General features: G+C 35.2%; 1 protein-coding gene across 5 annotated transcripts in view; it reads left to right on the forward strand.

Annotated features, from left to right (window-relative positions):
* Positions 1-15,278, forward strand: part of RPAP2 (RNA polymerase II associated protein 2) — a 40,711-nt gene extending 25,433 nt beyond the window's left edge. For all 5 annotated transcript variants that reach the window (XM_069789226.1, XM_069789229.1, XM_069789227.1 and 2 more), the window contains 2 exons: positions 13,936-14,085; positions 14,684-15,278. In XM_069789226.1, the coding sequence (XP_069645327.1) occupies positions 13,936-14,085; position 14,684 (151 nt within the window). In that variant the 3' untranslated portion in view covers positions 14,685-15,278. The remainder of the gene's footprint in view (positions 1-13,935; positions 14,086-14,683) is intronic.
* The last annotated feature ends 1,058 nt before the right edge of the window (positions 15,279-16,336 follow it).

The following is a 16,336-nucleotide window of genomic DNA, read 5'->3' on the forward strand; positions in this document are numbered from 1 at the left end:
TACAGCTTTGCTTATTGGAAGTCATGTCATAGCACAGAGTAAGTTGTACAGTTACATGGTAATATAGACAGTTCTGAACTAATGCTGCAAGTAAGACATAAGTAATCCACACTGTTAACAGCTGCCCTAAACTTAGTTTTAAACTAAATGTATTTTAACTTCATCCACTGAGCAAACTGAACTGTTAATTTTGCAACTGAATCCTGAAGCTGTAGCCCTATGAAAATATACTTGCTTCCTTATTAATAATTAATCTTAATACATTCAATGCAAACATTTTTTTATCATGAAACATTACCCATCTGTTAAAAGAAAAACATGACTTTGACACACACTTGCATCTTTTATTTTCAGAGTTTTATCTTAGTAAACTTTCTAAAGAACAGCCTACATTAATAGGGACATGACACATAGGCAGTGTTTTTGACTTACAGGAAACTTCATCGTCAGATGAAAATCAGTGTTGATTTGGCTTGCTGTTTCTGAATCGAAAAAAATGTAGAGGTACACATCATTGGAAAGGTTACTACGGCTTCCTAGCACATGATCCCCAGGCATTTTGTACCAGCAGAGTTTTTAGCATGGGTTTTGGATTAATTGGTTTGGTTCTATGCAGTCATAACGGTACCTCTACTAGGCTAAGTGGTGTGTCATTGTCTTCTTTGGCACTTAAATAAATTGTGCCCAAAGTAGAAATATTGTATTCCTTAACTCTTCTGGAACCACTATAACAGAAGAACGTTGATTGTAGAAAATCCCTGAAAAAGCGTTATCTTTTGAAGATCTAATCATTCCTCTTCTTAGAGTGCTTGATGCAGATTATGGACTATAAAGCCTTGTAATGCTAGACAGTAAGACAGGCTGTCCAGAAAGACAATACTTCATTCTGGTGGTCCTAGTTTGCTTTGTCATATTGCAGTTGAAAGTGTCAGACCTGACATGGCAGACAATATTTTTGCTATGAAGTGTATAATGGTTTTTAAGGAGGAAGAATCCTGAAAATGATTAAAAACTATGAAGATCTTAAAAATCTTGCTTTATGAATGAATTATGTCTTAGAAAACAAAATTAATTGAATAACTGAGTTAAGTTATAATTTGCTTGGATCAGAACAGTTTAAGTGGTCCACAGACCTACTTAAAGACCGATGCGTCAAAGATCTATGTCAGTTAGGGGGAAATAGAGACATGCATTTTATTAGCTTTCATATTGATAATGTTATGTTGGAGAATGTTGGTGTTCCTACAATATTCTACAGTGACCAGGGATAAACTAAAAATTACTCAGAGGCATGAAAAATACGGAGGGGAGAGGAGAAGATTACAACTAATTAATTCAGAAAGGAGGCAAATTATTTTTTATGTGATTATTGATAGTAGGCAGTACACTGATGAACTGGAGACTTGTTTTCATTTCCTAATACTGTAGGAATCCAGTGCAGAGGAAGTTTGTACTTCTTGTTAGCTTGTTACTTCTTGAGATACAAAAACATTTTGACACCCACTGGTCTCATGGGGTCTGGCAATTAAGTTCTGATCCTGATGTGGGATGTTAACAGTGAAGGCAAAAAATGTACAGTATTCTCTGAAATGTGTTCCTTTCATATTTATGAAAACAGAAAATACAGCCTCTTTGGGGAAGGAAGGAAGGAAATACATGTCACTGACAAGCAGATGATGTATAAAGTGTATCGTTAGGTGATGGGCTATGATGAAGCTCTTGGAATTTACAGACAATCCAAGCTAGCAGATAGAGCATCAGGGCGCAGGTAGCTCTTTTGATATGAAGCAGATAATTAAAATAAATACTTGGGCTAAGATGGCAACCAACAGTTAACCAGAATGTTGTATATATAAACATAAAATAACTATATATTCATAAAATTTTGCATGGCATAATACAAAGAAACTGGAACAATCATGTCCATAACAGCACATGTTCTTCTCTTCCCATTCCTCCCCAAAAGCAAAAGTGTGCTTTAATTGGCTGGTAGCAAACATAGCTAACCAGTATATGGGAGCTTAGTCCAGAAACTGCAAAGTGTATATGTATAATTACGTACTACTAGGTGCAAAACCAGCGCTGATGCGAAAACTGTACAGATGCTCAGTCATTTAGATGCTCAATTGTTACTGGGATCTCAGTATGTTTCATTTCATTCTGAGGTATACCATGCTTATAACCTATGTTCCACAGAAATGCATCTCTCTTCCGCCCTCTCTGTCCATCTCTATCCATATGAACGTTTTAGGAAGACACTGCATAGATCTAGACTCATTCATCATAAAACTCAGTATTTCTAAGGTGAGGTGTTCAATTTTTTAAAAGGATAAAGAATAGTTGAGATTCATGTGGCTCTTCATATTTGTTTCAAACCTCATCACATATTGCTGCTTTTTTTAGGTATACATTTAGGTCAGTATACTTTCACAAATCAGTGTTAATAGTGTTCTTCTGTTATGATAAAGTTGAGATTAAGAGTAGAAAAGTGATTTACTGGAGATCATCAAGTCAGTAATAGATCTGGAAATAAACAGGAAAAGGGTTTGGGGTTGGGTTTTGGGTTTTTGTTGTTTTTTTTTAAACCTACTGTGAGCTGGCATGTCTGGGAAAAGGTGGTTTTGGGGATTTTTAAGAATCTCATTTTGAGGGGTCCAAAACTGCACTGGCATTTTTTTTCAAAACTGGGAAAGGCAAGTAGAAAACTGTTGAGGTCCTTGTGTTTAACTTCTGAAGAAAAAAAATTCAGACATGGTTGAAGCCAGTCTATTCCTAGCAGGTCTCTTTACTCAGCTGCATTATTCGAGGTGTTTGATCTGTATATTGGACTGTAAGGCCAATCAAGTTACAATGTTAGAAAGTTGTGAAACTAAACTATGATCAATTTTATTATCATTGTTTCCATAGTAACTGAGTACAGTTGAGTACATTTTATAAAGTCAAGTATTGACAAATTATCTACCTAAGCATATTACATTGTAGTTGTTTTAACTGTAAGACAGTTTTGTTTGGGTGTTTTTTGCATGTCACTGAGATAATGAATTGACAGGAATAGATTACCAGTATGTGGCAACAAAAAAATCCATCAGTTGCAAAAAATGGATTAAACAATGTTTAATTCATAAAATGTACCAGGTTTGCATATAAAAGCATCTTTTAGATACTAAGTTGTCCCACTGTATGTGCACAATAATTTATACAACAATGTATATTTTACAAAGTACTTAAAAGGTTCAGGCTTTCAAAAGCTTACATCTTAGCATTTTTTAATCTTACAGAGACTTATACCTGTGCTTAATTTCATGTAGCTAAGTAACCTAAAGACTTCAATGGCATAGATTCCAGTATTTGAGAGTGTCACAAGAAAACTTTGTGGAACAGAAAAAGTAAGGAATAGAAGACTGAGAAGGATGAAAGGATCAATTTTAAAATACATTTTTAATTTATTAAATTTAAATTTTTGATTAAGTTGAAAAAGAGGGAAAAATGGGAACAAATGGTAGGACTGAGAAATACCTTTGATCTGTCAGCTGGTTAGCAGGAAACAGACTTCAAATAAATGGAGCTTTTTAAACAAGGCCTGTCCTTGAAATGTGTACCTAAGAAACTTTGATTTGTTAGAGAGAAACAGCTGATAGTGATTTCTTCTGGGTTTATATTGTAAACTTTTTTTTGCTTTGGCTTTATGCAAATAAGTAAGCTAAATTGAAACATTTTGGAACAAATCCCTGTATGAATATAAGTGCTTTAAATGGCGCACAGTATTACAGAAGTTCTGATGCTTCATGTCTGTGAACTAATGTTGTATTAATAACTTGGAATATGGTGATGTAAAGGTGAGTACCATACTCCATTTGGTTTTTAAAAAATCATCCTGCAGTCATATCTATTAATACAAAATGGTGAAATACAATCTCTGATCCAGCTAAACTTTGTATGAAGAGTACTCTGGATAAGAAACCATAGATGTTGTTGAGCTGGTTTTGCTGCTTCTTTTGGTGTTCTTGTCTGGCTAGAGGTTTTTCTAATCTCCTGTTAAAGAAATCTGGAAACTCTGTTTTGCATATGATTGCTGAAGTAATTGGTTTTTGCCAGACCTATGTGGTATTTGTGTTGATGACAGTCTTGGTAGTCATTTTAAAATAAGTAAGTGTTTGAAAATAGGGTTCCTAAATATCACTATAACAGGAGGCAAATGGAACCATTACGTACTATTACTATAGCTTTAAAGGAGTCATGGGTCCCTGAATTTTTGTCACTGGCATTGTAACATCAAAGTATTTCCAGAGTGTTGGCCGTCTTGTCTCATTAGACAGGCTAAGCCTGGGTTAAAAACAGTGATCCCCGAGTACTTAACGAAGCCAACTGCTTAGCGGTACAGGATCAGCATAATGCTAGCAAATGCTTGCAGAGAATGTGATGTCATTTTGCACCTGCTGAATGTTCTGAGATGTGTAGTTCCTTTCCTGGACAATTGCTGAGGGAACTGACTTTGTTTTATGTGTGCATATACAAGGTCAGGAAACTTGCTCAGAAGGAACATCATAGGAGTGATACTGCATGAGAAGAAACAGTGTTGATGTTTGCATTGCAAAGGTTAAAATAATTGTACAAAGCAATAGACTTGTAAATTTTCTCTCCGCTGAATAGAAATTGTTGCTATTGTGCTTATGTGCTACTGGTCGCTCACAGGGAGCTGAAAAATGGGCATAGTGAGAAATGCCGTTTTCTAGTTACTTGCTGAGAAGATTTGTATTATATATGTTGTGGTAAAATAGTATGTTACTTGAACTGAGAGTTTCAGATGCTTATCTAATTTTTGAGGCATTTTTAATTTATTTTTTTCAGTTATTCGTATATACAGTGTACATTCTAAGGTATGTTGTCTTCAAGTATTTAATGTTCAGAACTGACACAAATAGCAATAAATGGCTACACTAAATTGTTACACCATTTGATGAAATGTCTCACCATAGTTTCTTTGAACACATTATGTATTTTCAGACTTATTTTGGGTGGTCCTTTGCATTAGACTTTTACTTTGCCTGTAAAATTAATTACTGACCTAATGATGCAAATAGAATGTTTTTATATATAAGAAAGTGTTTTACTTGTCCTTCATCAAAAGTCAAAGGTCATCTATCTTACCAGAAGTTAATATTTTGAGGACAGTCTGCATTTACTTGAGTTTTTTCCCTTTTCTGTATCTTGTTGTATCAGTGTGACATTATTATAAAACCTTTTCGTTGCAGGACCTTTGAAGTTATACAGCTGGCTGTTAGAAGTAACAGCTGGCAGCTGATGGAGCGATCCTTAACTTTCAGGGGAGAGGAAAAAAGTGGCATAAACAACACATCCTGCTGTTCATGCAAATAGTTTGTTCGTTAGGTTTAAAAAAATAGAAAGATCCAGAACATTTGCATTTTATTAAATCCATTTTAAATAAACAGTTTCTGTACCTGATAAGGTAGCTATAAGCCTGTTGCCTCAACATGTCTCCCCTGCATAGTACAGTTAAAACACAGGGGTGCTTTTCCAAAAAAATTCCTTATGCAGCTTAACAGAAAAACAAAACGTGAATTCTCATATGGTATGTTAGAGTAGAACCAGTAAAGTATTTTGCAAATGCTCACATGGCCTCCAAAGCCCATGCGAGGAGAGCATGGTATGACACGAGGGAACTCTGCTGCACAGCCTGCTCCTAAAGGCCTGACCCAACTCCCTGACCACTGCCCTTGAAAGCAGTGGTGTTCAGGCTGGTACAGCTTTAGGTGCGCCTCGGATTGTTTTCTGAATTGCCAGTTGCCTATTTGGATACAAATAACTGATTGGGGGAGTGGGGGGAAGGAAGGAGTAAGCAAATCCGTTGTCTCTTTTTCAGTTGTTAGTAAGCACTTTTATCAAATGGTTAGATAAACCCTTGTTACTGTAGGAATGCTTTCCTTTTACTGTTAGTTGTATCCATCTGGCTGCACCACAAGTGAAATTTTGGCCCCATTAAAAGGGAATGGAAGGTGACTTATGTCTGGACACCAACTATATGAAGAGTGTGTGTGGAAGGTGAACTTAAAGGAAGAAAAATATGTATTTTGTTTAAGTCTATACATAAACATGTATCAAAGAGAACATTTCTCTTGAACAGACTTGTAGAAGCTGCATAGGAACAAATGAAGGTAAGTGGAAACAACTAACAGAGTTAACTTTTGAATGAACCTTAAGTTTTGCCGTATACTTGGATTATGTAGGAATTCCAGTCGTTGATTTTGAATCAGTGTTTGTAGCATTGATTTAAATGTAGTGGACAAAAATTTTAAATGATGAATAATTTAGTTTCTGTTGCCATCAGAGGATTAAAGTGTCTGTGCTGGGTTCTGTGGACAAGTCAGTACACAATAATGAAAGGAAGTTAAATAAATAAAACATAAGTTGCACTTTAGCTACAAAATTCTTGTCTTTATGATGAGAACAGGATCTTCAGGCTGTATTTAAAACTAGACCAGAAGTAGTTTTTTTCCCCCAGTAAGAAAATTGCCTGTTTATTTCTGTCAGTTGCTACGATTCAACACTGTGGGCTTTAGAGTGTTTTATCTTTCATTAAGAAAGCAAAATATAGGAATAAATTTGGGGAGATTAAAGAAAACTGCCCCTGAATACCTACTTCCCTCTCTGACCAATAGGGTATGCTAACAAAGGGCCCCAAATTAGAGGTTGCTTTAATTTCAGTTGCAAATTACACTGATTGTTATTACTTTTTTTCAGCAATTAGTATTGTTTAATTTAAAAGAAGACTTAATTCCAGAGATATAGTTAAATACTTCTGCATCTTGTTTTTAAGTTAGATGCTTCCAGTTCAAGATCGTCTGTCAAATATTAATGTGTTCTAATGGTAAATGTTCACTCTAGAGACAGTCTTTTGCTTTTAAGGTTCTTTTTAAAATGTTGAGCTTTTTAAATCGTGCTCAAACTGAAGTTATAAGAAACAAGTGGGTTTTTGAACCAAAACTGTGAGCATAACAGCTAAATTAGCTAAGTTGAGGCTGTGATGTTTTCTAATTTCTGACTGTATGTTAAAACAGTATGATTGTGTAACCACTTAATTATACCAAAGGTTATAATTTTTTTAAGCTCCCTGGTGTTGCATCTTTCTTTAACTTAGAACTACACTCACGTTGTGCTTCAAATTAGCTCTCCGTCCGATACTGACTTTTGCCTGATGGATGCAATATGCTTTAAGGTCTGTGGAAATCTCTGCTGTGATTTAAGATACTTTACTAACAAAATTGCTGTCCCTAGACAAGTGTACTGTATCCAGTGGTATACTGGTAAGTGAGGGGACTCTACCTCAAATAAGCAAGCAGTCAATATATTGTGAAGAACATTCAGAATTACAGTGATGCTTTGACTTACTCTGTCAAAATGTCTGAGCCCCTTTTGGTAGGGGTTCATGAAATAGATAAATGCAGCAAGAGTTTCAGTTCACCCCATCAACTGAGGCACTGTTATTAAGTGATTGATACATTGGCAACACTCCAGTTGTACGTACAGGCAGATGGTCTATGGGCTGCAATGCACATCTATTTCAATGAGTTTTATTGCTGATCTGTAACATTTGTTGTATTGACTCAGTCTAGCCATTTGTCTTAAACAAAACAATTACTTTTGTTTAATCAGTTGTGTTGGAGACTTCCTTCATAGGAACATAATTAAAATGGAATCTAAGACTGTATTCTATAAAACTGCTATATTAAAAGAATGGCATTTCTGATTAATAACATTTTTATTGCATTGCTCAACCTATCAAATCTGTAACATGAGTAGTGCAAATACATTTGAAGTATTTAAAAAAAAACAAACAAAAAAAAACCCAAAAAAACCACAAAACCAAAACACCCCAGTCCTTGTGTGTTGACGCAAGTAGAACACATTATAATGGCATGGTTGTCCCCATTCGTTCATTCAACATGGCTTTGTGTATTTCTAGAGGATTTTTAACACTAAATGAGTTGAACTATTACTGAGAATGACCTGCAGTATCATACTGATACTTAGTTTTTATAAATCTGCTCAAAAGTTTATTTAAATCTGTGGATGAGGTTTTGTGCTTGCTCTTCTCCTTGAAATGCAAGGAGTAGGAAGTTTACTGCAGATAGCTGCTGAAGGAGTCCTGGGCTGTTTATGAATTCAAAGTACCTTGTATTACTGAAACAACTTTAGGGGCTCCTGTCTAAGTAATGGCATCCTCTTTGGTACTGCCTTATAGCCTGCCTTTGGTCCAAGAGGTGGTACAATATGCTCAGCTTAGCTGTCCAGTGCAGAAGGGCTTGTTCTGGACTCCCCAGTGGAGCGCCTTTTCACAGCGTCTTCTACAGGGTCAGTTTGAAAAACAGTCCCTATCCTACCACTTGCCAGCTGACATTGCTGCATACGGCTTGTTTTGATCCATGCAGTACCATTCCAATCCTTTATACCTTGTAGAAGCAATCAGAGATGATTTCCCTCATGATTTCAACTCAAAATGGTAGCTACAGAGCTGGAAAGAAGAGTATGTTAATACTCTTCGGAAATCTCAAAAACACTTGATATTTAGGTAATACTGTCCCAAATGTTTACAAAAAAAAACATGTGGAGGGTGGGGAAAGCTGAAAATCTTGTGGTTTTATGGCCTTGTAACTTAATTTTTCTAAGTACATAAAGATGGGCTGTCTTGCATTCATGACTTCGATTTTCCAAATCCGGAATTGACTCATAATAGTCTTGCAAGTGTGAGTTTTGAATGGAAATTTGACAGACTTCCAAATTAATTTCCATTTTCTGTGACCCACACAATGGTGGTATTCCCTGCTTTTGAATTAAACACTGAGACTTCGATAAGCTGTTCTGCTTTCGCAGCCATTTGATCACAAAAAGAGCACTGGATCACTAACCAGTCCTTGCCTGCTTTTCTTCATGAGTATACAAGTGCTTTGCATGATATTGGGTAAATTTATGGGCACTCAAATTCTCAACACTTTTCGTGTAATTTTAAGTGACTAAGTTTGGGGAATGGAAGGGAACCCAACTCTTAGGTGGTTGTGTTCCTGCCCCTGTTTTCAGGCGTCTATTTCAAAGAGTTGTAGCTGGCTGCCATCACAGTGGTGGCTTTGAAAATTTTAACTCTTTTCAAAGGGGATCACAGAATTAATCTTAAACAAAAAGTCCAGAAAGGTTTTCCTGAAGTCCAGTATCTGAGGGGAGGATGGTACTGTACAATTAGGGTTTTTTTAGAAAGGATATTCACACCTTTGGCTAGGAAGTGCCAATTAGTGCTTTTAACTACATAAAAATATTACTCCACCATCATCTTTTCTGAATGTATTCAGCTGTCTTGTTCTTAGATCTATGCATACCTTAACCAAGTTATGCACACTACCATACCAATTAATGAAATTTACTCCACATAATATGACTGACTTCTAAAAATATTTTAATTTAGGTTAAACTCCTAAATATACTTGTCAAATGTTTTTGTAAGACGACTAATTCATAGAAAGATTGGATTTTGAGTTGAAGGACTGAAACTATGTAAACATTTTGCAATAGCCAGATGTCATTTAATAGCTTGGTCTTCACATGAATTTCACTTTTTTTTTTCCTTGAACGTGTAACACATGTGGAATAGCCAGCAAATATGAATTTTATCAATCAGATATAGTTTGACATTTTTAACACTTTGTAAAGTTTAAAAAAAGACCTGTTTACCATATGGTGTAAGTGGGTGTGCAGGAAACGGCACTGTTTCATGAAGTCTGATACATGCTGTACTACTTTTCCATGAACTGAGCATGAACATTTCCTTTTAACGGGTGTGCTGAAGGCAAGCCTTTGAAGCATGGGTGTTTAACTTTGGACAGTAACATTTATGTTTGTGTGCTTCTGTAGGTGATTGTTTTAAAAATCACGTAATCCTTTCGCTTTTCTTATTTTTATTTGACTTTATTCATAGAAGTTTGTTCCATACTAATGCTGCAACAAGTGAAAGAAGTAACAGAAAAGCAGAATTTATATTTTTCTTTTCATTGTTGGAGTAGCCAGTTGTTATGATTGTGGTCCCACGTATCCTATTTCCTATTTGCATTCTGTGTCTTTTCAAGATGCTGCAGAGCATCAAGGCAATTCCATGATCCTTGAACTGAAATCCTGTGTATCATTAAATTGAATTAGTCACGGTAGTTTCTTCAGAGATAGGGTCACTGCAGCTTTCGGTGACTTGAAGATACTGATTCTGAATACTGTTCTGGCTTATTTGCATACAATTGTGGTTTAATTCAGTTAGCATTTCATGCAAGGATGAGAGCACAGCCCTTAAAGCTCTGTTGTCCAGTGCCTCAAATATACATTGGGCCAGTGTTACTTAGAGCATGGAACTTACCACTCAGTCCAAACTAGCAACTTGCACTCGCTCCTTTTGCAGACAAAAGCCGCTGCTTCTGTTCCAACAGCACTTAAAAGTAGAAAAGTACTCGATGATAACTGCTTCTCAAACAACAAGTTAAAGCATCATTTAAATGCTGAAAGGACACAGTTTTCCAAGATTAAAGTGTTTGTACATATATTTGTAAATGTTTCACATGTCCCATCTAGACACAGTTTTTAACTAATTGCTAGAAACTTACACATGCCTCTCTGAAATTACTTTTTGATTTAGTCTCCTGCTTATCGGATAATTAGTAGCTTAACCAGTTTTTAAACAAAATTCAGATAAGGAAAAAAAATTGATCCCCAGCTAAAATGTGCCTGGCAGTTTCTCTGACAATAGCAATACCTTTTTCTTTCTTAGTGTGGGCTATAATAGCTACTCTTTGAACAGAGTGTCTTAAACAGGGTCTGAGAGTTAGGACATGTTTGTAATTCATGAAACTATGTAATATCACAAACTGCAGTTCCAAAAAAGAAATAAAAATTAAAAAACCAGACTGCTTGACATGTGAGCTTCATGGTGTAAAGATTTTAGATTTAGAATATTACTTAAAACTGCACAAGTCTTCTGCTCTTTTGGAAAAATAATGTTCTTATTAATGTGCTCTTAAGCCCAAGGCAGGAGGAAGAAAATTCGGCTAAAAATGCATGTAAACCTACAACATTGCCAAGAGAGTGTTTCACAGTGTTACAGCCACCTGGCACCAGCACTCAGGAAGTCATGACTGTTTATGCCACCAGTCTTTTTTCATATATAACCTACTTAATCCTGAGAAAGGCAAACTGAGGACTGGTAATAATGCATCTCCAGGTCTTTCTCCCACTGTCCTTGTCTCCAGACTAACACTCTGAAATGGTTACTCTGATCCTCTATCAGCACCTTCTCTGCTCCCCTGCTGATAAAAGCATCATAATGCAAAAATCAACCTCCAGATCGTCAACCCTGGGCAGAGGCACTCTGTTTTCCCAGTTTAAATAGTAACTGCTATACCTCTCACCGGGAAAGAAACAACTCAGTCCTGTCTGTCATAAAGTACATTACAAAACCTAGCGGCCTCAGTCCAAAAATCACAAATCCAACTGTGAATCCTTCTCTTTTGTGGGAGGGTTTATATAGCAGAGTTTGTGCATAAGTCTGTTTCTTTCCACACTATGTCCTTACTTTGAGCATCTTTTAAAGTCCTTCTCACCAAGCATCAGTGTTTGGTAGCTGAAAGATTTAGCTAAATGTACACACTGAAATGGAATCCAAAAAGAAATGGAGAATAATTTAACTCATTAGAAGTCTATTAATAAAACTTTTTTGTAAATTTATTTTTGTATTAAGGGACTCTATTTACTATGTCTTGTAAGATCCTTTGTTTGTGTTCTATCACTATTTTTGCTTAATTTAAAATATTCTTTTATGTGCAGCTATAAGTGGAGATGGTCTTAATACCAATGACTGCAGGGTGATTGATCTCAGTTGTAACTCACGTAAAGGTTTTCTGAGCTGGGAGGTTTTTAGGAAGCTGTAGACCACCTTGAGTTTCTTATTAAAAGTACATCATTTCACAAACATAGTCTAAAATAACTCTTTTGTATATGGTGTCAATGGCACTATTTATCTAAATACAGTATTCAAGATGAAGTAACTGTTGTTGGGATATGAGTTCTTGTTAAGCGATCTTGTCAGTAACGTTTGGTGTTGAAGTTACTTAACATTCAGCTTAAGTTTTAATACTTGATTTTGTTCATTAAAGATTTTTTTATATATATATTTATGCTTAGGAAGTAAATTCAGCTATTACTACCTTTGCAATATTTTGCAATAGAATTATGAGAAAAAGAAAGGACTTTAGGATAAAAATAGATTCAGATAAAATTAAAGCACAAATGAAAACCGACAGCTCAACTTTTCACCTCATCTCCATACAGATATTATATATGTAGATGATCTGCATGGTGATAGCTCCTTCCAAACCGGGGAATGCATTTTAGGAGCAGCACTATGCATGTTTGGTTTTGGATCCTTTGAAGATTATGCCTTCCGTTGCTGTTCTTGTTGATTCTGGAACTAAATGCAATACACAGTAATGCATGCCTTGCAGTTTCCATTATTTCAGCTGATTAATAACATTCTCTTTCACGATGTGCACTAATGCCCTATTTATTTCCATTGTCTGTTCTCATGTATATACTTTATTCTCCTAGTTGGCAACTACTTTCAGCTTTCCATTCGTTGTTATTTTTAAAATCAGTGGAAACTGGATGAACTCCATCTACTCAGCAGTTCAGAAAATCAGGCCCAGATGCAGGATTTTCTGTAAAATGTTGTTGCTAAATAGCAAATTTTGATAAGTCAAGTATTGTTTAAATTTTAAAGCTAAACTTCATAAGCTGAATTCAGAAATACAGTTTCTTCCCCCTCACTCCCCCTTTGATTCTCTTATTTTTCTGAAGCACTCTTAAGACTGCAGCCACTTTGAGACTTTAGGCACTTAATTTTGTTACCAAAACAGAAAAGAGTTTCACTATAGTAAATCTTTGCTATAGTATCAGCTTTAAAACTGAAGATTAGTATCCCATATAAAAACTTCTCAAGATTAAATGAGCTTTGTTCTAGTTTTGTCTGGCTTTCTTAAAGCCTATTTTTTAAAAAGTTCAGTGTGCAAGAAGTATAATTTAAACTGCTTTAAGGTATAGACTGTCAAAACTAAGAAATCAAATTGCTCTGATTATTCCAATTGCCCCTCAGTTTGAGAATTTAATTGATGTCTCGTGCCTGTGTGCGTCAAGTAAAATTAATAATAATCCAAAATGCCTCTATGAGAGGCTTCTATGTGTTTGGAGAAATCTCAGATTAAAGCAAAATACATTTGCTTTGTGTTTTATGGCATGCAGAACGGGGGGAGAATTGTCCAAGTGACCAACCCTCTTGAATGTCTTTATGAAGCTTGACAGTGTACGGCTTACCAACTAAGTACAACTTCTGTCAAGGAGCCTTGTTAATAATTTGTAGTTAAAATATTATTCTTGGTTACTTTAAGATAGAATTTTATAGCTCTTGTATAGTTCTTTGTATGAGTAAAATATAAAACTTTTACAGTGTGAATGTTTAAAAGCTTTTTGGTAAAGAAGAAAATAATGACAGATATCTTTCCTTTCTTATGTGTAATTATGTAACATTTTGCACTTTGAATTTTGTTTGTCTACATTATATAACATTATACAACTGATCAGAGGCATACAAACTACTAGCTCTTTTTTCTAATTAGATTTTTTTTTAGTTTCACTACATCTTAATAGAAATTCATATTTTGGTACAGATCATACTGTATATAATACATACAATCTTACATACTGTAGTGAATCAAGTGTGGCATTATAAACTGCCTTTCTTCAATCCAGTCGTTCAAATTCACAAGCTTTGCTTTTTTTACATCTGACACTGAAAAGTCACTTTTCTGTATCAAGTATGTTTTGGGGTTTTTTTGCCAGATTGTCACAAGTTACTCCACTTTTCAAGAATACTCAGACGAGCCCAATGTACACACAGTTCCTGACTACGTTGCTGGAAGAACTGCATTTCAAAAATGAAGATCTGGAAAGTTTAACAAGAATATTTAGAAAGGACTGCCTACTTGAATGGTCAGTCAATTTTAAGCTATCTTGCATGTCATAAAACTAAGCCAGTTAACAACGGTTTTAATTTTCAGCATTTTGTAAGTATGCACAGTAACTGCAGATCATATCAGCCAGAGTAGAAAATGTGTAAAGTACATTTTAAAGTAAAGAAATATATATGGTATGGAAATGAGTGTCATCATTTTGTCACTTACAGTAAATGCCAGCTGCTTACTTATCACTTTAATCTTTTGCGAATATATAGCTGGTTTATATATAGTTGGTTTACTGCAATTTTGGGAGAAATTTTTATTCAAGTTCTACTACAATTTATTTTAAAAAATTTCTGTGTGGCTACAATGGCTAAGTCTCAGCGGGGTTTCTTAATTATTAAAATGAAATTGTTGTGTTCAGTCTTTGTGATATAAAATTGAGCTAAAAGCTATGTATTTTTTGCATACTACTAAGATTAGATTTTGCATTCTAGGTAGGCTGAAAAATTTAAGAGCAAGTATACTTTATGTTGATCTTATTCAACAGATTTGATGAATATAGCATTATAGTATTTAATTAAGTAATTAGTGTATTAACATTACTGATCTCACTCCTTTGTTCCTCACAGAATAAGGTGATCATCTTAACATCTCCTACTATCTGAAATAGTGGCACAGAGAACAAAAGAACACCTTCAATTGTTGGAACTTTTTTTTAGATGAAAAATGAAATTTAGTATTAATTGTACTGCTTGTACTTCTGCTTTTTCATTTCCTTCCTGTAAATAAGAATTTTGAAGTCTTGTGGAGAAGTTGACCATAACAGCAGTTGTTTCAAGGTATGCATGAAGACTAGTTAAAATATGGGTCATCTGAAAACTGTCTGTTTAAAAGCAGTAGAAGGGAATTTGGATTGGTTTGTTTTTTTCTTGCTTTGGAAATTTTCAGCCAAAATTTGTCTACAGGAATTAGGGGGGGTGGAAGCATATTAGACTGGTGTGTTAAGAACACTGCTGCTGACATTTTTCCAGTTGACCCAATGCATGGAGCAATGATCCTTAAGAATGATGACGACAGTACACAAAGATGTCTGATCTAAAGACTGTTTATCTTGCTACTTCTAAGAAAAGCGTTGGTTTTTGAAATTGTGTAAAAGTTATTTTTAAACAGCCTCTAACTGTTACTAATTTGGACTTTAAAATATATTTTAATAACTAAAAACTTTATTTTTTATTTTAGTAGTCATTTCATTTAAGAGTTGTGTTGTTTAGACTGAGTGTGTTTAGGCTTGCTTCTGTCACTAACTGATCATAAAATGCAATTTAAAACTAATCCACTAGTAATTCTTAATGATTCCATAATATAGTTTATTGCATAGTTCTCACTTCATAGGCCACTGTCCTTTGACAGACTTGAGAAGAAAGTTGTAACTGACAGTGCTCAGTCTGCAGCAAATGCCAGCACTAGTTAAGGCTGAAGCAAGACTTACCAGGGCCGCCACATAGCAACTCCATTCAAAAAAAACAGAGTTTATTCCCTTTGTTTTGTTTCTGTAGTTAGACACCAAAAGGGAGCTCTGCACTCAGTTTATTGCTGTGTAGTTCCTTCATGATAATCAGGATAAATATGTTGATTGCCCCCAACACACAGAAGCCCATGCAGCTTTTCCCTGGAAGCTTCATTGTGCAGTAGAGTTTATTTAGGTGATGCTTCACTTTTCCTAACTTACCTTGTAATGGGAAGTTATGTTCAATACAACTTGTAAAAGCAACAATTTAGAATGAGGAAAACCTTTAATGCAGAGTTAAAGCTATGCATTTTTCTAAGTATGCAATAGGAAAAAAATACCCATTGTGATCAGAGCATGTCTGATATCAAATTCATAAGAATGCATGATGTAATCTGGATAGAAGGTACATTGGTGTTGTACCATGATGGAAAACTTTTTACCTGATACATATGCAAAGAAGGGACAAGACCTTACCAAAAGATAAGCTTATAGAAGACTGAGTAATAGGTATGATACTCTGAGCAAAACTTAAACCTTGAATTTATATCTATCTGCTTCTGATTTTGGAAGTTAAATATATTTCTATTTTTAGCTAGTACTTCACTGTAGATTCTGAGCAAGCTATTGTTCTGTTCCATGTACATTTACCTTGGGGCATAAAGATTACAACTACCCCATGACAATGCTGCTATACTGCGTACACCTAGAAGGCATTACAAATGCACATCATATCAGGAACATGTCTGTGTTTCATCAGGTTTGATGGCTCTCA

This window comes from Haliaeetus albicilla, chromosome 8 (assembly GCF_947461875.1).
Source record: "Haliaeetus albicilla chromosome 8, bHalAlb1.1, whole genome shotgun sequence".
In the NCBI taxonomy this organism is placed as follows: domain Eukaryota; kingdom Metazoa; phylum Chordata; class Aves; order Accipitriformes; family Accipitridae; genus Haliaeetus; species Haliaeetus albicilla.